Source organism: Lobosporangium transversale (genome assembly GCF_002105155.1).
Source record: "Lobosporangium transversale strain NRRL 3116 chromosome Unknown BCR41scaffold_26, whole genome shotgun sequence".
NCBI classification, from domain to species: domain Eukaryota; kingdom Fungi; phylum Mortierellomycota; class Mortierellomycetes; order Mortierellales; family Mortierellaceae; genus Lobosporangium; species Lobosporangium transversale.
This window is the reverse complement of record NW_019029004.1, coordinates 459007-480572: the sequence shown is the minus strand read 5'-3', so window position 1 is coordinate 480572 and position 21566 is coordinate 459007. Positions and strand designations below refer to the sequence as shown.

The 21566-nt window shown below is 39.3% G+C and overlaps 4 protein-coding genes across 4 annotated transcripts; 2 read left to right on the top strand and 2 right to left on the bottom strand.

The window, feature by feature from the left end:
- Positions 1-1332: 1332 nt before the first annotated feature.
- BCR41DRAFT_387611 (hypothetical protein) lies at positions 1333-3945 on the top strand (the record flags this gene model as incomplete). Its single annotated transcript, XM_022027913.1, has 2 exons — positions 1333-2143; positions 2264-3945. The coding sequence occupies exons 1-2, from the start codon at positions 1420-1422 to the stop codon at positions 3943-3945; spliced, it is 2406 nt and encodes an 801-aa protein (XP_021880026.1). The 5' UTR covers positions 1333-1419.
- Positions 3946-4525: 580 nt separating this feature from the next.
- BCR41DRAFT_423341 (hypothetical protein) lies at positions 4526-6645 on the bottom strand. Its single transcript, XM_022030286.1, has 3 exons — positions 5174-6645; positions 4941-4984; positions 4526-4802 (listed from the first exon to the last, which is right to left on the bottom strand). Exons 1-3 carry the CDS (start codon positions 6376-6378, stop codon positions 4588-4590), a joined length of 1464 nt encoding a protein of 487 aa, XP_021880025.1. The 5' UTR covers positions 6379-6645; the 3' UTR covers positions 4526-4587.
- Positions 6646-11671: 5026 nt separating this feature from the next.
- Positions 11672-14066, bottom strand: BCR41DRAFT_387610 (hypothetical protein). The gene is made up of 8 exons (XM_022027912.1): positions 13612-14066; positions 13416-13516; positions 13244-13313; positions 12959-13138; positions 12636-12834; positions 12399-12496; positions 12128-12281; positions 11672-11870 (listed from the first exon to the last, which is right to left on the bottom strand). The coding sequence occupies exons 1-8, from the start codon at positions 14029-14031 to the stop codon at positions 11830-11832; spliced, it is 1263 nt and encodes a 420-aa protein (XP_021880024.1). The 5' UTR covers positions 14032-14066; the 3' UTR covers positions 11672-11829.
- Positions 14067-18217: 4151 nt separating this feature from the next.
- Positions 18218-18690, top strand: BCR41DRAFT_307956 (hypothetical protein; the record flags this gene model as incomplete). Its single annotated transcript, XM_022020885.1, has 2 exons — positions 18218-18431; positions 18539-18690. The coding sequence occupies 2 exons, from the start codon at positions 18218-18220 to the stop codon at positions 18688-18690; spliced, it is 366 nt and encodes a 121-aa protein (XP_021880023.1).
- Between the last annotated feature and the right edge of the window lie 2876 nt (positions 18691-21566).

Here is a 21566-nt window from a genome sequence, read left to right as displayed (position 1 = left end):
GTAAAAAGGACACTCGAGTTGCGTTGCACCAATGAGGAATCAAATTGCCTCGTCCACATTGTTGCATTTGCATTTAAACAAAGTAGAAGCCCTTTTTTAAAATGTGATGCATCAAATGTAATTATGAGATCTACCGCTTTTTTTTTTCTTATACACTTTCCCTTTTTATTGGCATCCTGATAGAACTGCAAAAGGCAGTAGGGTGGTCAAAAGAAGTGCTGACACAGTACATCCGCCTTTCCTTCTTTGTCCTATCTGTTCTTTATATCACTGATGTCATCCATGCAAGAACTCGTTTGTCAATATCCGAATTGTCTGCATCATAGCCGACTACTCGACACTAAAACCAGGCAACGTGCTCCAATGAGAAGCTCCTTACCTTATGAATCCTGCTGTGCAATCTTTTTTTTAGTCTGGCTTAGCAATCCTATTCATCAATTAATTGATTACAGAGATATAAATAGTATAAAAACTAAAATATACATCTAACCGAGCTATTGGTTACATGATCTAGCTCAACACATCTACCAACAAGCAGGGTAGATCTTTTTTATTCCAATTTCAACGAATCGCGCGACAATGTGACGTGTTGAATGACACTCTACTACGCGAATATGTTGCAGCATACATCATTGTCTATACGCGTTTGCTCCATCGCCTCTTGTCACTTCTTGTAGCTTTTTTCTTGGCACGTGGTACATGTGGCCTAGGAACGCGCCGTGTCCTTCCACACATTTCTTCGGCTCTGCTTCTGTGCTCTGTGTCCTCCGGTTCATTTTTTTTTTTTTTTTTTTTTTTTTTTTTTTGCCATTCCTAACCTTGTAACTCTATAATCCTGTGAACCCAAACAAACACATCCATCCGCCTTTATGCCATTTCCTATTGGCATGCCCGATACCCTCAGTCCCCATGATTGGATGCTGCCTATGTTTTCTCCTCTCCACAATGCTCTCAAGAGAGGGGGGAAAATATACTCAGCCATGTTTGTTTTTCTCGCTTTTCTACTCTTCTCTTCTTTTTTTTCCCCCCCTCTCTCGATCCTTCTGCGCCCCCCTGCCGCTCTCTCCGCTCTCCTCCTCTTTTCCTTTTCTGCCTTTACACCTGGTGCTCCCGTCAATCCATTGAATCTCTCTTTTCCTTTTTTTTCTTTCTTTTCTTTTCTTTTCTTTTTTGTCTTTCAGCACTGCTCTCTTCCTTATGAATACCTTTAGACCGCCTCGAGGCCAATGTTTACGCTCACGGCGCATTCGCCTTGGCACAGCATATGCCTTTATATTTTTAGTGCTCTTCACCTTAATTCCTAATCATCGCCACTCCTCCCTCCTGGTCCATGCTCAGTCAAAAGGCCCTGGACCACGAGCAGGTCACTGCATTGTCGAGCATGGGAACGTGCTTTATTTCTTAGGAGGCACGCCTCCAATGTCTTCTAGCTATGCGACCTTTACATCCCTAAAACTGCCTTTCAGCACTAATGTGAATCCAGAAACCCTCCCTTGGCTCGACCTACCCAGTCCTCCTGTGTCCATCCAAATCAATAATTTGACAATGACCTTCTCCAGAGACACACCCACAGCCACACCTGCATGGACTGACTGCTTTGCAACGGATGACGGCCGTATAGTCGTCGTCGGTGGCAGTTCCCAAATATTGGTCTATAATATCGCTAGCTCCACATGGGGTGATACAACCACACCCGGTACAACCCTCAAATTTGGTCCGAACGTCCCTTCCAATGTGTTCTTGAATCCAGTTTATATCCAATCCAGGATCTTAGCAGACGGATTTACGGCTCTAGTGATGTGTACGCTGACCTGGAACAGTCAGCCTCAACCATATTACCTTAACACCAACACTTGGACCATCACATTGGCCATTGGAACCCCTCAGACAACGCCTCCGGGCTCATCTACCTCATCCAGTGGATGGGGCCCCGTCCCAGGCAATGGAGTAACAACCATCTTACCTCCTCCTGGGTTCCGCCACTATACCCTGGCGATTCTTGGACAGGACAAGGATGCAGAAGAAGATCATTACGGAAATGGACGTGCTCTTATTTTAGGCGGATACTCCACTCTGGTCACTGGACAAATCCAGGATTGGGACGCAGTGACCTCTTTTCCAGTTCAGCAGGCTCCTTCGAACAGTAAATCATTTGGTTTTGCTTTTGCTTTTTTTTTTTTTTATTTTTTTTTTATTCACCTGAATATTTCAAATTTCTAATCACGAACATAAAACTATAAAACTACTCTCCGGAATATATTAGCAATCGTCATGTTTGGAAACTCACGGACGCTTTCCAAGCCAACCAGAGGGTCGGTTGCTTATGCGGTTTCTCGTACTGCCTTGAGTATCTTTCCCGGAAATTCTGGTGGCTCTGGCGACACCCAGCAACAGCGGGTGGAAATTTATGATGCTGATAAGAACTCTGTGTCAACTCTTTCGGGAATCCCAAATGGCGATAGTGGGCCTAGGAACACCAATTTCCGTGGTGCAGTCAGGATTGGACAGGGCGACCAAGTCTTTCTCCATGGCGGAGTCACTACTTTGGACTATAGTCCCAGCTCTCCCCTCGACAACTTCCTTGACCAATCGATCCATGTCTGGGATGGGAAAGCACAACAATGGGGGAACACTGTGAATATCTTTATCCCCCCCAAAAAAACAAAGACGTTGATGATTGGGCTTATTGTAGGTGGTGTAGTACTCGTATTATTGTTCGGAGGAGGGAGTGTCTACTACATTCGAAAGAAAAAGAATCGACTACGCCGTTTCGAGGAAGAAGACAGACTTGCCAAGGGAGCGGTACTCAAGAATGAAGATGAACTACATAGTGAGCGCAGAAGCAATCGGCTCAATAATGGTGGCAATAATAGCCCTGATATGAAGGATAACCATGGGTCTGGATCGGGACCTGGCACAGTTATTGCGACTAGTGCTAGTACTGATGCCGGGACTGATAGGAATTACGAGCTTCCCCAGCAGCGGCCAGCCCCCGAGCATTTTGAAAATTATGCCACAACAGGAAGAGGTGCGAGCTTGGAGCTCTATAATCAGAACCCTTACCAAATACAAGCTCATGCTCATACTTATGCTCAGTATCCCTATCAGGAACTTGGAGTGATGAATGATGGTATAGTGGCTCGACCTCTGACAACCCCGCGTCCGGTTCATGCTCCTCAGGAATATCCTCTAGTCGACACGGAGACAGCAGCTACAACAACCTCAAATTTTGTTCCTCCTACATCCCGTTTTCAGTCTGTGGTTACCGTTGCAGGACAGCCAGTGTACGGCAAAACATCGACTGACAATGATGTAGAGCAGCAGCAAACTGTCACTGTTGAAGGGCCTGAAGATACTGACGTCAATGGAGACCTTGTACATCTACACAACCTACGAGCAAGCCTGGATGGATTCTCCGTTTCTTCTTTCTCTTCCTCTTCAACCGACTTGAACAACAACAACAATAGATCAAACCTGTTCCCATCTCCGCGGGATTCCTACCTTGGAAGTAGGGTGTATTCCAACACATCATCCATATCTTTTGGCAGTGCATTCCAGCCACACCAATATGGAAGCAGCTCTCAGGGCCAGAGTCCCTCCTATATGCCATCACCAACTTATTCAGCGACATTCTCTGTGCCGGACTCTCTTCCTGGAAGTGATACAAGTACACATGTACAACAATCACATCAACAACGTCCGTTAATGCGATCTTCGGAGCTTTCTTTCCCTGGTGATAGGATGGAAATAGCACCATTACCAGGAATTGACATGTATCAACATCCTGCCACCACTGTTACTACTGCCGCCGTACCCTATCCAAGGCTAGAGCCTCAAGGGTTGCTTAATATGACTCTTAAAGGCACATCTGAAGCGATACCCCTGTTACAGCCACCTTCACAACCTGCTCCGCCGGCACCTTTTCAAACAAGACCTTCGCCCTGAAGGAAAAAAAAAAAAAAAAAAAAAAAAAAAAAAAAAGGTCCATAAGGAGCAGAAGACGGGAGAGTGTTTCTACTCGCTGTAAGATGTAAATAATTGTCGATAGTCACTAAAAGACATACAAAAAAAAAAAATAAAAATAAAAATAACACACACGTTCGGTTCAGCATTATCGATTGTTTATGATGCAAGGCAAAGCATTCCTGTGTTTGCTTACACAACAAAAAAATAAAAGCTTGACTCACTCGGTCGCTATTTCAGATATTCTCGTTCGCCCAAATGTTTTTTGCTTAGTAAGTAACATGTGCATGTTACTTGGTCAGTGCAACTAAAGGAACATGCAGTTTTTTTTAAAAAAAAAAAAAAAATCTTGAATAACGAGCAAACTTTAATGGACATGTATTCTTAAGACTAAAAAAAAAAAAAAAAAAAAAAAAAAACAATGACAACAATGACAAACTCAATTTAAATGTGATATTAATTTGTTTTAATATGTTATATATATATATAAACGAACACATGTATACTATAACAAGTATACTATAAAGAAAGAACTAGAAAGAGCGAGAAAGAGAGTAAGAAGGAGAGAATAAAGGCTTTTTTTTTTTTTTAATGTATTGTTCGGATTGACATAATGTCACTTTATTACTGACGATCGTGCTCACTGTAAGAGGGATCCGAATGATATTGATTGTTGCTATGATTACTATTGTTATTAGTACTATGGTTGCTATTGTTGTCACTGCTGTTGGTGTTGTTAATGTTATTGTTATGAAGCGGTTGATCATATCTTGATGAATGATCATATCCGCCTGTGTACCTCTTCAGTTCGCCTTCAAGGAGTAGGATATAGGACACGGCTGTGTATATTTATGGTAATAATAATGAAAAAAAGGGTAAACAAAGTCAATAAAATGAAAAATGTAATATAAACAAAATGCATTTGTGGGTTAAAGTTTTTTTTTTTGTTTTTTTTTTAAAGGATCTAAAGTCTTTACCTTTTCTCAAGATAGTCGCTTTCGAGTCAGCGTTTTGCGCACAACTATAGTAGATAAGACATGGGATGAAGAAAACGAGAAGAAAAAAAAAAAAAAAAAAAAAAAAAAAAAAACAAAGAAGAAATCCAGGTACCCATCGTATCAAAGAAACAAAAATAGGAAACCAAGTTAATAAAATAATTGAAACATGTCCCTTGATCAATAATGTATAAAAATGTAAACACATGACTTACTCGGGAACGACGCTTTTGAGTTCATCAAATCCTCCATTGATCTTTTCTCTTCTCTTCTGTTCTGAAAGAATATGGGCCAGCCGGCGATTTGGTCCTACGGCTGCTACTTCGCGTGTCGATGCTTTGTGCAACGTTACTCTGCTACCACTGCCACCACTGCTACTACTGAAGCCTCCGACCGATGCTGCTCGTGAACGAGGCAAAGGCGGTGTATAATATGGCTGTTGTTGTTGTTGTTGTTGCTGTTGCTGCTGCGGCTGCGGCTGCTGCTGCTGAGGGTAGTCCCGTGGTGAAGGTGTTAGCGGCGGTGATTGAGGCGACATTGAGTCTTGTTTTGTTGGTGATGAAGACGAGTGTGGAGAAGGTGGAGATCGAGGTGATTGCGGCTGTTGCGGCTGGTGAAGTTGTGATGGTGACTGGAATGACCCAAGTGAATGGTCTTGATAATGAGGCGCGGAAATAGACCCTAACTGACCCACACTTCGTTGTCGCCCATGATGAGCTGGATGCGGTACTGGTGTGGAAGTTGATGTTGGCGTTACTGATGATGCCTCATCTCGTGGGTCATAGTGCGACATAGACACATCGTCTCTCGACGATCTTCTTGATATCGAAATGGGTTCATATGCCGTTACTCCTCCTCCTCCTCCTCCTCCTCCTCCTCCTGCTCCTCTTTCTCTTTGTCCCGGCGCTGGATCATGGATATGACTCTGTGCATAATGATGCTGATGCTGACTTTGATAATATGAAGAATAAGAGTCTGTTGGGGATGTAGGCGACATCTGGGAGCCTTGCTGTCGCTGGCTGGAAGAATGTCCATGGTACGATAGACTCCGCTGATGTCCATATAGGTCCAAGTTAGGTTCTGAGGAATATGACATTAATCTGTGAGGATGGTGCTGATGGTCGAGGTGCTGGGAGTCATGATGGTTGAGTTTAGGGTAAGATGGCCGCCTCGTCAGACTATCGATGTTGCCATTGTAATCTAAATGGGATTGTTCTCTTGAAGGGGCTCGAGGTCCCGGTTGCCGAAAGTATGGTGCAGGCGCAGGAGGAGATTGTGAGGAGGAATCACGCTGCTGTTGACGGTGGTGATCGTATGTTGCTGTTGACTCGGAGTAGTCCATTGCGCTGGTGCCTAAGGATTGTACTGGAAAATGTTGGTACGATGGAAGAGAAGGATTGTGCTCGGCAGGTGGAGACATTGATAACGAGAAAGACGGAATTTTTCTTTCTTTTTTTTTATTTTTTAAGGAAAGAATATGAATCAGAAATTGTGGGAGATTGAGTGTCGACTAAGCAGTGATATTAAGGAGAAAAAGACGACTATAATACGATAATAATATGATGTTGAAAGGATAATTGTGAGAGTTGTGAGAGTTGTGAGAGTAGTGAGAGTTGGTGGTTTTGATATCGATAATGATGTAGATTGTAAGGTTTAGAAAACAAGGAAAGAGAAAAAAGAAGGCTATGTATTCGATAATGCACAAAGGAACAAACTTTCATATTTATATGTGTTTATGCGTGTATGGCTGAAGGAGCAGGTGCCACACCAAGACGCACGGCTTGCTTGTATTGTAAATCTGTTAAGGTATGCTGCAACATGTGTTCATCTTCTCCGACACTTTTTTTTTTTTTTTTTTTTTTTTTACTCCTTTCTCTCCGCTTTGCTTTTCCTCAAAAGGAAGGGGGTTTGATATTACTTTGTAGTAACAATCATGAGCATCTTATTTTTTTTTTATTCGTTAACCCCTTGTTTTTGAAAATGTTGTAAACCTGAACTTTGAAGATTTTTACTCGGCCAAGCATGTAAAAACCGATCACTTTAATTTTCTAGCCAGTATAGCTGAATAATAATTGATAATGGCTGCTCTCAATGCCAAACGCCATTTAAATATAAACGATATAAACAACCAGAAAAAACAAAAAAAAATAAATAAAATAAAATAAAATCATAAGAAAGAGCTAACAACAACAGCGTGTTTCGTGCGCAGCTGAGAACGACGATGAATAAAATGTGCACATGCTTTGATGTGGAGGCACAAAATACGAAATAGAAGGAAGTACAAGGTTACAAATATTAATAGGTTACTACAAAATTGCAATGCTATATAATAAAATGTGTTTTAAAATATTTTAATGAGATTGTCAACAAATATTAATCTGTACGATCGTCTCTTTTCAACTGACAAATAGCCCCTTAGTATACTTTGACTATATCGGACAATAAATGGAGTGTGGACAATAAATGCAGCGACCTGCGTTTTTTTTTTTTTTTTTTTTCATGAGAGCTCATTGTTTATAAGCATCAATGTATCCCATCTGGTCCCTTCCTAAACTCATCTTACCCACATGTTTAAGGAAACCCTACATCCCATTCCTCTGTAATCATTTAGTCAAACTAAAAGCACAGACAGTATTAGATCACAAGCCTGGGTGTTTTAAATGAAAAAAAAGACTAAGTAAACAATCTAAAGTTGACGGGCACATGGATGCTCAACCTCCTATTTCTTAATTCATTTTAATCCCACCAAAAGGATCCCCATTTTTTTGAGTTGGCTCTTCATGCATGTGATGCACATTTCACTTATCGGGATTTGGCTTTTGGAGGGAGAGAGACAAGGTAAAACTGACTGACGACACCTTTATAGATGTAATCTATCCGTACCCTGAAAGTAAGTAAGCACATTCGTGAAAAATTAATGATCAGGATAAGATTACACGTGTCATAAAAAAAAGGCAACATGTGATGTACCTTTGTTTTAAAACCTTTTTTTTTTTTTTTTTTTTTTTTTTACCCACGAAAGACTAGATCTTTCTTTACCCCTTACTTTTCTTGTACAGGCGCACGAACCAGATTGTTGACCCTGAACAAAGAATAGAAAATGATTTGCTTACGCAGCATTATGCAAGATTATCCATTCTTGGCCTCTCCTTTTTTTTTTTTTTTTTTTTTTTTTTTTGATGTGTCCATGCTATTTAGCGAGTGAATATGAGGGGGAATAGGCGGTGCTTAATAATTGTGTAGTGATCCTTGCTTGCTCTTCCGATATTCATTCATGTTTATCACGGTTGTCAATATCTAATGCTAATCATCAACAATGGTTCTTTAGTTTATTTTCCACCTTAGCTCATCGCTTTCTCTGGGCTTTGTTTCAATTTGATAATAAAAGGTACGAAATGAAAATTGAGTAAGGAGGAGTTGGGGGAGGAGGGCGTGCAAAGGAAAGACTACCAATCAACATCTTTAGTATAGACAAATTGATCCCCAAGACAAATGAACCCAACATTAAAACATTTGTTAAAAGTTTAGTAGGATCCTATTAGGTCGCATGCCAACGAAACAGATCGTAAATTAATGAATGATAATATATATATATTTATGCACCTATACATGCCGAATTATTACTTGTCATTGTTTGTTGCTGTTAGCGGCACAAGTCAGACGTCTTGATGTGTCATGCACGTGTTGAAATAATCTTTTTAATATTAAAACAATTACCGCTCCCATGTGTGCACCGTTAATGATCATAAACAAATGGCATTTGTATATATTATATATATATATATTATAGATACATTTTTTATATGTGATTAGATGAAGTGGCGCCAGCCCATGTGGTTCTATTTTATTGCCATTATCAAATTGAGCCTTCAAAGCAAATCATTTGACAAATTTACGACATGCATGGATATGAATGTAATCCTTTTTCTGATTAGACCAGTCACATGATCATGGAAACAAGACGATGACGATTTTTTTTTTTATTGTAAATCACGCGATCGACACATTCTCAGCTTCATGAAGAGGCGCCCAATAGTCTAATACAAAATTAACATAAGGCCATTGATATGCATACCATGTGAAGGGCTTTTTTTTTTTTTTTTTTTTTGCAGAATCGTTGGATGTCCTCATGTCTTTGTGAACACATAGACTATGACATAAAAGAATAATAATAGTAAGAAAAAGAAAAGAAAATGAACGCTCTGGAAAATAGTTCGTTCCTTATGTAGAGTATGTACAACAGCGAATGGGCACCATATATACATCATACATCTGCTACTTGAAAAAGGGAAAAAGGGAAAAAGGGAAAAAAAGTCTTCTCTCAGCGACAATGTCAATGCAAGACATTGACTGATACAACGAGAAGTACAAATTAATATCTGTATATGTACTGTACTGCCATCCTGAGCGTGAGAATTGTAATTGTCCAAGTGTATACATGAATGTGTATTTTTTGGAAAGTTAGGGCAGCGAACATGCCCTTGTGCACGGTCATCCTGTGCTTGCCTGTTGTTGGTCCCATTTCTGATCCATAAGAGTGAATGGTTGAACCATTGGCTAAAAGAAAAAGAAAAAAAAAAATGAACAGCGAGTACATGTCTATTAGTTTCGGAAATAATGTCATAATAAAAATATGACAAGCAATAGCAGCAACACATGCTCTATCCAGTTCGGACCATGATCTAATGACCAGCATCCACTGTCTACATTCTTTTTTAGTCTTTGATTCCTTCCCTCGTGAAAGATAGCAAGGTTCCTCACACATTATCCTGCCACACACATCTTGTCATCTCGCCTCGTCATACCACTTATTTTTATTCTCAATATTTGATATTTGATATTTGGTAAATGAGGACCGCAGGATGCTCATATTTGTTTGGCTATGGACCAACGGTTACAGTTTTACGAAGACTTGACCCAAACAAACGCGAAAAGGCGCATCTATGCGCGTTTTTTAAATGCAAGACGAGCTTTTTTTTTTTTTTTTTTTTTTTTTTTTTGCATAAATTTGGTAGGCAATGTGTCCTTTCCACCCTTCCTTTCATGCATAGCTGCAGCTCAGTGTATCATCACGAGGGTACTCTAACGGCACCTTTTCTTTTTTTTTTTTTTTTTTTTTTTTTTTTTTAACTCTTCTAATGGCATAGTTCATTAGTTGTGAAAATCCTTCAACGCTCTTTTCTCAGAAACTGGTTGAACATATACATGCATTTATCTTTATGCTTATAGACGTAGCATAATGCAGAAAGTTCCTCCCGCAAAAAAATAAAAAAATAATCAGATGTTGTTGCCTTTTTTTTTTTTTGTTTGCCAAATGGGTTTGTTGTTTGACCCACTTGGGCCACCTATAACAATGTTTGTGTAACGACAGGCATTTTTCCTTTTTAATATATCTCCCGCTTCACATTCAAAGTTGGAAAAGCAGAGAACAAGCAAGAGCAACAATGCTATTCCCACAAGTGGGGGAAAAAGATCATATATACTTTATAATTATATGTCATACACTTTTAACAAAAAAGGAGTCCGTCAATGTCTGAACAAAAGAGTCAGAAGGTCAGTGCTTTCAAGTCGCGTCAAGCAAGGAGCAATTTGTGTAATTTTTTTTTTTTTTTTTACCATTTGCATAAGTGTTCCATTTTTGCTTAAACGGAAAAGAATGGGCGAATAGTAAATACCAGAACAGTTGTTAATGGATTACATCTCCCTTTCTTCTCACACTTCTCAAAAAAAAAGAAAAAGAACAGAAAAAAGATAAAAAGTCACCAATGTGTGTAGTGCTTGTTCAAACGTACTAAAAGAAACCCCGAGGACTTAACCACATCGCGACTCTTTTTCCCTCGTGTCCAACCAACGTGCATGCATTTCTTTGCCCTGCACTGTATCTGAAAGAAAAAGCATCTAAAAAAAAAAGAATTTTTCATGCATGTATATATTGTTCATTTAGTCGCGACCCACATTCGTATTCTTTAACTTGTTTGTTGGACAAATCAGCCACCAGTTCAATTCAGTCATCGCTCTAGATTGAAGTCATGACCATAATATATACATTCATGCTGAGATATTCAATCAGATAGAAAGCATAACCGAGCAATGCTTCGGTTTAGAGGATCCATTTTTGGATGGCTCACAACGTAAGTACGAAACAAAAAGTGCATCTTAAAAACTTTAAACAACATCAATGTCTGCCTGCTATGCTCAGCAACAGTGCCCTGAAATAAACGCCGCCTTAGTCATTTAGCTTTTTTTTACTATGATCACAACATATTTTAGGGATGATAGGGCTGTTCATTTTCGGTCAAAAAAAAAAAAAAAAAAAAAAAAGCATAGCAGCACAAAGAAGTAAAGGTTCAAGTATTTTATAGGTGCGGAAAAAAATAAAAATAAAAAAAATAAATAAATAAATAAATAAAAAATAAAATAAAATAAAATAAAATAAAATAAAAAAAAAAAAAAAAAAAAAAAAAAAGCAATAACATACCCAGGTCAACATGCATCTTCTAGAGAGCCCAAAATGGGATTATGGATCATAGCATTTTATTTTCTTTGTCTATGAAGAGGAAAGAAGGAAGGGAGAAAGGTCAAACAAGGATTGACTGTCTGCTCGGATAAACTAGAAGATCTAATCTAAGATCCATTATGATGATGGGGCACGTCAGTGAACTCTGCAGACGTGTTTTATTTTATTTTATTTTATTTTTTTGTACATTGACCTTGCACTTATGGAAAGGCATCCGGGATACAACAGCTGAAACTACAGCGCTTTATTCAATACTATTACTTTACAGGGCCTCGTCTTTCCCTCTTTATATCCGTGTTTACTTGGTGTTGTCCAAGAGCAAATGTAATATCGCTCGTATCGATACCCCCTTACTCATCGCCTTTCACCCCGGGCTCTGGTCCATTCGTCTGATCCTAAACAATATCCAAAAAAAAAAAAAAAAATGCCAAAAACCTATTAGTTCCTAAGGATGAAGCAATTCCATGACATTGCGTACACCTTGCTCGGAAAAGAAAACAAGGGGAGAGAGAAAGAAAAAGAAAAAGAAAAAGAAATAGAAATAGAAAAAAGAAACAAGGAGAAAGAAAGAAGGAGTTGAAGAAAAAAGAAAACTTCAAATCATTTATCTGGTTGGTCCTCCCTAAAGATCATTGAATATCAAGACTATTACCACTCTCTCGTTCTTGTGTCTCAATAGTCCGGTTATCGCCATGTCTTCCAGAAAGCTCCTCAGCTTCCAAACTTTGTCTATCTCGAATAGATTGTATTTCTGTTGTATCTAACTTCAGTTTTGCCAAATTCGATTCGGATAAAAGATGCAAAAACTAATACAAAAGAAAAAAAAAAAAACATGTGAATAAGTCAAATGCTTCTCCAGGTCTTCCTCAGCACAACAGTTTTTTTTTTTTTTTTTTTTCTTATAAAATAAATCAGCCCAACACCTTTGCTAAAACAGGCTCTCGAATCGATTTTCGTCTTTTAACGACAGCAGTGTCGTAATCAACTGTGTAGCGTTTAGTAACATCGACAACTTCTTCGGCTAAAAAAAAAAAAAAGAAAGAAGAAAAAAAATATTATTATATTATAATATGAAGCGAACCAGTAACATCCTACTTTTTTTTTTTTTTTTTTTTTTTTTTTTAAAAAAAAAAAAAAAAAAAAAAAAAAAAAAGCCATACCTGAAAATGCAACACAGTAGCTCAGGGACTTCCCCCATCCGGTCGAGTAAAGCAGTGGCTGATCATACGCAGCCTCACATGCATCGCAATGGATCCATCGCTTCTTGTGGACACTCCAGACTTCAGTCCAAACATGATCTGTTGTATCATGTACATATCGTGTGCTATATCCTAATGCTCTGCAACAAACCGTAAAGCACTACACAGATTTATGACGGCAGTAGACATTAGGAAAGTGCAGCAGACAGCTTGAGATTAAGAAAAATCCATGAAATAAAACTGAATCCATAAACTCATTTGATCTTGATTCAATCCTCCTTTACATTGGCCCATTCTCCACATCGTCCTCGACGTGTACTGAATAGGATTCTAGGCATCCCATACCGCGGGAATCGAGTTATAGTAGGGCAAGCCTGAGTGCAGCGATATGTCTCAACTATCCCTGCGCCGTCCTGTCTTTCCTGAGCTGTCGGGGTGGTATGTCCCATAGCAACTGTCTTCCCCTGTAAAAAGAAAAAATAAAAAAGAAGATTAGCCTTTAATTCTGTAATGTTCCAAGCTTTCCCCCACCGACATTATTCAAAGACAACTGAGTTGCTAGTCCATACCTGGCAACTAGCGCAAGGAGGTTCATTCACCCATGTGAAGTATTCATTCTTGAACCAATGCAAAAGACGCCTGGAAAAAGAGGAAGTCCGCAAAATAAAAAAGGATAAGGTAAAAGTCAGTACAATAACAAGCTGTATACTTGAATAGGCAATAGTCAATTCGAGTGTTTACCTGATTATAATATCATCTGTACTATCGTTTGGGTAATCTTTGACCATTGCTTCTGCCTCATTAACGAGCTTGTCGATGGGTATTTGCTCACAAGCATGTTCCTATTATTTTGTTGTTGATTAGTGATATTAGTAATGGGGGGTGAAAAATACCATCCCAAAGTTAAGCCTCTTCATTCCCCTTACTTCCAAATTACCAAAAGCTGTGTCTCTTCGAATGCGAGGACTAACGCGTTGGTGCGTAGATAAGTATTTATAAAATCCATTTCGTAAACAGACGGGTCAGGAACTGAGGCGTATTGATCAGCATCAGTATTAACTTGGACTTCCTTTATAGTCGGGTCTGTTGCTATTGACGTCAATGACGGTGAAGGAGGCGTTTGGTTTATTAGTCCATCTTGAGTCTGTAAACTGTTCAATTGGAAGGTAAGCTGAGAGATATTGGTGTCTGAACTCGTCGTTGGAATCATCTCAGTTTGACTCTGAGGAATGTCACTTAAATGAGACCCAGGATGTTGAATGGGATTATGATGCGTCTGTCGCATCGCAATGAGCCGTTGAGCCAGTTGCTGAGCCAATGTTCTAATCTGCTCTGGGTCCATGCTGTCGTTGTTCATGCTCAAAACTAGTTGCTGCGGATGAGAGATTAAAAAAAAAAAAAAAGAGGAGCGGAAATTTTTGGAGCTGTCACTTTCAATTCTTTTTTTTTTTTTTTTTTTTTTGGTAGAAACTCAAAGTAGAGTAAGAAGATCCATACCTGTCCTTAATTCAACTCTCTCTTCGTAGTCAATAATTGGTAGGACTAGAGCGACAAGAAATTGATATATCTACAGGCATGAATATCAATGGTAAAATCGCATCTACTGGCCCTGGCTATTCTTTCATTTGAGCACGCTTGGGGTCACAAAATATCACCCGCATTTAATGGTGTTCGATGAACACAGATCAGACTTGCCGCCTTAGCACCTTAATAACGCGCAGCTGTAAATAGCACTGGAGCATTTACTTTCAATACTCAGGATAGTCTTTTTGAGGAGTGAAGTGTGGTTATGCCACATTAACAGTATGTTGTCTGCTCGGTTTTAATGACCGATGGTAGATATTTCGTCCGAGAGCGCTTACCCTCATTTTCGTGCATATTGGAGACTTTTAAACCAGGGTGAGGGTCTCATTGACCTTGCCAGCTCACAAGAAAGGGGACAGGCTAGAAGAAAGGAGATAAACTTCAAGAAGGGAGACAGAACACATCATGGCATAATAAGAATAAAGTTTTAATTGTAAATGCTTTGTTACTATTTTAGCTATTATATGGAAAAGATGCAAGGGTCATGGTGTTGCAATGGACAATCCTAGTCACGAAGTCGGTGGACTCTTCAAGCATTAAATCCTCTGTATCATCAACAGTAATAAAATAAATGAATAAAAAACCTCCAGGCGCGTTTCATGTGCGTAACGAGTGTGTAACAGATACAAGATCTTCGAATGAGGCCATACCGAAACTGGACTAGTCCAGTTGCTTGCTAGGCGACAGTTGACTCCAGTGTGGTTTGCTATCGACAGTGCCGGGGCAGGGTGGGCTATCTAACTGTACGCACTACAGCCTTTGTTCTTTACTGATTCTACTTATGCACTTACATTGCAGGCGGTGAAGGGCTGTAAAGGCGACAGTGGAGACTCGTATTGCGCTGAATTTTCAAATGTAAGTAGGCTATAATCAGTTCAGGCTCTTGGTTGGTCAATGCATTTTTTTCAAATCAAGTTTTATGCGAAGCGGCAACACCTACTAATGCCCATGTGCTGAGTCAATCCAACCTTGCGCTTTGCTTCATGGATTGGTACATTTGAATCAAATGGTGCAGGGCATTCGATATTTAGGGGTAACTTTTCTCTTGTGGGGAGAAGAGAAAGTTGTCATCAAGTGGGGTCCGGCACCAAGAAAACATTTTCTTTATTCTCCACTCAGACTATTTGTACACATGTATGCGTGTGTGCTTGCATGCATTGAATAATACCATAGTGCCTGGATGATGGGTGCATTAATATGAGTTATAAACCTCGGCATGAGATGCTAAAGATTATATTTAAACTATATTTAAAGATGTATTATAATTCAATGTGTTGTGTCACCAGATTAAGTTGTCCTTTTTTTTTTTAGGTCCATACGGCTTTGACATCAACCTGAGCTTCCTTGAAATGCAAGATGGAAACCTACTAGCATTCGTTTGTGCAACCAAACACACATCGCTCAACCCGCCGGTCCAGAGTATGAGGAATATTAGTTTTCATCGCAGATGACAATCAGGTTTACCCTGACTTAAATAAAGACTCTGTTGCTGATTTGGATTCTGTGGTAGCGGTTTAATAGGAATTTTCATGAATCTCTTGATGATTCCATTTCTCAAATCGAATAAATACATTAGGTTGCAATGGTTGAACAACGTGTAGTGCCTTTAGGTACTTGCTGACTCTTTTTCTTTAATTAATAAATCTTGGTATCTTGAGTGATCGACGAACGACGCGTGGCGGAGTTTGTGCGCTATTCTAGCTTAGGCATTTGAGTTTAGTGTCTTTAGTCCTTTTCGCGTGACAAACACGCATGAGATCGATCGATCAGAAAAGCCTAAAAGCGCCAAATAGCTAAAGGGGGCCTTTGACCTTTGACTACATACGGTGGTTAGTCAACCTTGAGCGTGCTTTGATCACTCAATGTATCAATGTAGAAACGACACGAAGGAAATAAGAACACGAGAGTGATTCACAATATTCATGTTCATATTTTTTTAGAGGCGCCTTGCATTAAGGGAATAAAGCATAAGTGCCTTTTATTTCATCTTTTATACGCACATAGGACGAGGCACGGCATACAGGCTAAATATATATTCATTTATGCACACAAAGACAAAGAACACCAATAGGCGATGTGAAGAGAAGGGATGAGGCATGGTAAAGAGAAGATAAGAAAAGTCATGAATGGAGAAAATGGTATACAAAGTACTGAGGCAAAAAAAAAAAAAAACAGACTTAACATCCTCCATGCACAAAGCTATACACAACACAATACAAAACAGAATCAAACACAAGAAGAAAATATAGAAGAAGCAGAAATACAGAAAGTATAGAAATGAATAGATTAAGAGGTGTATTATTGACAGCGACTTTTTATTCAATGCAACTCATCCATTAGAGTTGGCATTGTATTCCTTGTGTAAATGTGTCATGCATGCTGGACAAAAAGTGAACTGTGCTTTGTGAAATATACCCGATTGATTGCATCGTTTTATTTTATTTCTTATTTTATTTTTATTATTTCAATATATATATATTAATATGTATAAATGCGTCGACCGCACCCAACATATTCTAACTCATTCATTCTTTAAGAACTGAATGAATAGTGTTTTCCTCTTTTTTTTTAAGCATAAATACTCAAGAGATCCGGTTCTCAAGAAAACGTCCACCTTTTTTCTTCATCTTTCGAACTGCTTCAACTTTGGTTCTTTTCCAGAAACTGCCCTTTGTATTCGATTTAATCACATCCACGTCGAGTCCACCTACACCTAGCACTTATATTTCCCACACTGTTTATTTCTCCTCACTTTTTTTTTGTCTTCTTAAGGACAATTTTCTTTCGACTATATTTATACGATTTATACGACACTGCGGTGATTACTTTGGAGACGGCTTAGGGTTTTTATTGTCCTTCTTGCTGGTCTCTTTATCCGACTTTTTTTTTTTTTATTATTTTTATTATTTTATTACTTTTATTATTTTTATTATTTTTTTTATTTTTTTTATTTTTTTATTTGATTTGTCCAGTATTCTGATAAAACGCAGCAGAGCTGTTCCCACGTGTGGTTAGTTTTATTTCCCCACATTTTCGATTGTTAACGAAACGACACAATGTCCGGGTATGACCATAATGAACAACAAATAACAACAGTCGCTACATCTATGACAATGCCGTTCCTCGGTCGTTCGCATTCTGCTCCACATATTCAAAGTTCCAACTACCCACAAGACTATTTCATCCTATGCAGACCAGCCATATCGAATACAAATGCGATGCACTCACTGGCTCTCTCTGAATCTACGAGTTCTGCTTCTTATCATACATACTTGCAAACTCCGTTTCAGCAGTTCAGTTCCCCACATTCACATCCACTCAGTCAACTTCCACAAATGGCTTCTAAGCCAATTCAGTTTACTACAACCGACCCCTCGGTCTACAACAACGATCCAACTTTCCAGTCCATCTCATCGGTCCCTATTGGACACGATTACAATAACACCACAGGCTTTACGCCCACTCACACGTTCAAGTATCAGTCATCCATTCATCCTCTCCAACTGCCAGCACCAATCACTCCATTTGGTATTAATGAAGCCAGCAACAAGACCACACCACAACACCAAACTTTATCAGAATGTTTTCATCCTTCAAAGGATATTCAGGATACAGGCACCTCTTCTTCGCGGACTCCTACCACACCGACTGCTGAGGACTTTGTTGTCGCATTTGATCAATCCGTGGACATAAGTCCCTCGCAATCCTTCCGTTGTACTCGTGGGTATTCAACTTCTTCGCTATCATCTCTGTATGAATCAACTTTCTCACGTTTCGAAGTTCCAAATGAATATCCGCTTGAGGCTTTCCCCCGTCATGCCTCGCTTGGTTCTCTTTATCCCATGACAGAGTCTCATGAACTATTAGAGGCTGCACAGGCCCCTCTAGCTCTTCCTATAGTCGACAGTGCCCCAATGCTTCCCACAGCGTCTTCAACGTCAATTTCTTCGACCGCCTCAATGAATTCACTAAGCTCCAATGGCTCTATTTCCTCTGCCTCGTCGTCCACAACTGCATCTACTACCTCTACCAAAGTCCGAGCTCGCCGTTCGTCTCTGAACCCGGACATTTTGACTAGAGAGTTTACGTGCCCGATGGAGAGCTGCGGCAGGCTTTTTAAGCGCTCTGAACATCTGAAGCGCCATATACGATCAGTGCATACACAAGATAAACGTAAGTGTTTTTCGTACTGCCTTTAATCATTTTGGTTATAAATGATAATGAAGGGAAGTCTAAGGTGTAACCCATCTGCCTTTTCTTCTTACTTTAACAATCATCAGCTTTTGGATGCCCCGTCCTTACGTGTACAAAACGCTTTTCACGCAGTGACAATTTAAATCAGCATATTCGCATCCATCGGCACGATAAAGAAAAGTCGCAGGCAAACCTCGTCAACTTCACATTATTCCATGCTCCACCCGTGGATGAATGAATGTCAGCAAGTAGTGGAAAGATATTCATATTACAGCTAATATCAGAGAACACTTCTTTACTATCTATGGTCAATATTACATGGTCCTTCTTTCTGTGCATTTTTTTTTTTTTTTTTTTTTTTTTTTACTCCCTCTTTTCCACGACTTTGGCATGCTTTTCACAACAGATACCCTATCCATCCGCAACCAATCCATTTTATTTTTATTTCTTTTATTCTTAGTATTTAGCTGTCGTTTTGCGCTTACTTATTCTGTACAATAGCTTTGAAAAATATCTGTAGCTTGTTCAAAGTCATCTATAAATTTATAAAATGTCCCCACTTGTGCACTTGTGCAATCTTTTTTTTGTTGTAGACACACAGGACATCGACTATGTCTCATTGCCTGCTACTACTGACAATTGGTTGGAAACGGATGGCTCAGATTGAGCGTGATTGAATCGTTAAACGCTAACATGCAAAACGCGTGAATGTTTTAATTTTTTTTACTTTTACTTTATTATCCCAGAGAGTACAGCATCCATGGTGACGCGGCAAAGTAAAAGTAAAAAAATTACCCGGTTTTTGCGTGTTAGTGTATTTGCACATGACCTTCATTTCCTTACAAAAAAAAAAAAAAAAAAAAAGCAACTTCGTGATGTTGGGCATAGAGATCCTTTGGAATACTTTTTCGTTTCCTACCGATCTGATACCAAACTTACATAACTCGCTTCGAGCCTGACCATCAATAAAAAATATTTCTTATTTAACTACGCAGTTAACCCTAACTCAATGCACATCATTCATCTGCCCCACAATACCAACCACTCAACACAATGCAATCACCAACCTTTGACCACTCTGTTGCCATCAATGAATGCCTTAAAATTTTCCACCTCAACCCCAATGAATTTCAGCTCAGGGTCGTTGACGCAATCGGACGAGGAGAAGTCTGCATACTTGTTGCAGGATGTGCTTGGGGAAAACACTTACTTCCTTCCACTGGTGCTATGGCCTGTATGCATTATTGTCATTACATTTCCCCTGAAAGCTTTGGCAGACGAGCAGCGCCAGAAATTGGCGGGAAAGGCGATACCAGGCAGTGCTCCTATTCGATTCGAACAAATCGAAATCGAATCGTGGTAAATTAGAATCGATTCGAATAAGCCCTATCCTGGATCGATTCGAATGGTTCGAGCCCTTCATAACTCGAATTGTTCAAGTGATTTGAGTGGTTCGAATTGCCAAGTGGTGTGAGTTAAAGTTCAGAGTTGTATTATATCTGATTTGCTAGCTTTGAGAGCTGCTTATACTATTATCTAGAAAATTATACAAGACTCAATCAAGGAATCTCTTTCAACCAAGAATCCAAAATTACTAAATGTTGGATCGTTGTAGGGAGAAGACTATTTCTCTCACCGAGCATAATGAACTTGGCCTGGGATGAAGAAGCGTAAGTATGGTCATTATACTATTACACCCAATAAAAAAAAAAAAAAAAAAAAAAAAAAAATTACCATGTCCTATTATGCCCAATGGTTCGAATAGCATTCGAACTTACCTTATTCGAATCGAATAAAAGTACTGATACCAGGTGTCGTTTTCGAGCGAGAGACCTCATAATATGTCACGATCTAGCTAAAAGGGTCTATAAAGTCGTTTTTATGTCCCTAGGAAGTGAGATATTTCCTGGTATTCGCTAAGTCAAGACCAGAGTTTTTATTATTATTAATATTGGCCACCCTTAGGCTCGTCACCAGCCTGTGTGGCTTATGTGCAATGCACTAACGGTCACCGACAGGTTGGGTCCAAACTTGAGATTTTCGGGGTCAATTTCTAGGGTGCCTGGACAGTGCTCCTATTCGGTTTAAAATTTTGTCAATTATGATGTTTCAGATTAAAAAAATAAATATCAATTGACAAAATTTTAAACCGAATAGGAGCACTGGCCGGTGCCATTGAATTGGGTGTGTGCGAAGTTACAAACACACCTAACAGTCACATAGAGAATATACCCAATTTCAATACTATGGCTTGTAACCAATGTTATCTCCTTTGAGTGCATCCATATGGGCATCCTCTTTTAATTATAGATCTATAAAGCTCTCACCTAGCAACAATAATAAACAATGTTTGATCTCCTTACCATAAAACTTTTTTTGCTAACCAGCTATAGCAACATCTGAATCAATTATCAATAAATCTCTATCACCCTACAACACCTTCAAAATGTCAAACATTTCTATCAACAAGGAATCTGCTTTCACTCTTTTGACAGGGATCTTTTGCCTGGTGGCTGAACACTTAGACCCATCGAAAAAAGACTTGGATCTCCACAAAAATATTATGATTCTTTTGGGGTCAAAGGACAACACCCCTGTCCTTGAAAAAGACTCAACCCTCCACATGAAGGGAAGGGTATGTATCATAAATATGTATACTCATAATGTATTAAAAAAAGGGGGCCATGATTTACTTAGCTGCCTTCGTTTTTTATTCTACACAGGCACAAGAAAACGATCACTCTTCCTCGACCACCAGGATAACTGATGATTTGACCTCTCTTTCGTCCTCTGTTCTTACCTCCGGACTTGAGCAGCTCTCCTCTACCCCAGAACCTGGTTCATTCTCTCCCACTTTGGAATCCTCTCATGGTAAATTTTCTCAGTCTCTCTCCCCTCTAGACATGTCTCATAAAAACGACCTCTCCAACTCTCAGAGGGGTTACATGCATGAACATTCACCACTTTTTCCGAATGGAGATGTAACATACTTTCTCGACATGAATGCCGATGAGGGTCCTTCTGATATTAATGTCGGGTGGGCTATGTTAACATATAGCCACAGTGAAGCGAAAAAGGGAAGAAAAAAGTATTTCAAATCCTGTTTGGGTGTGT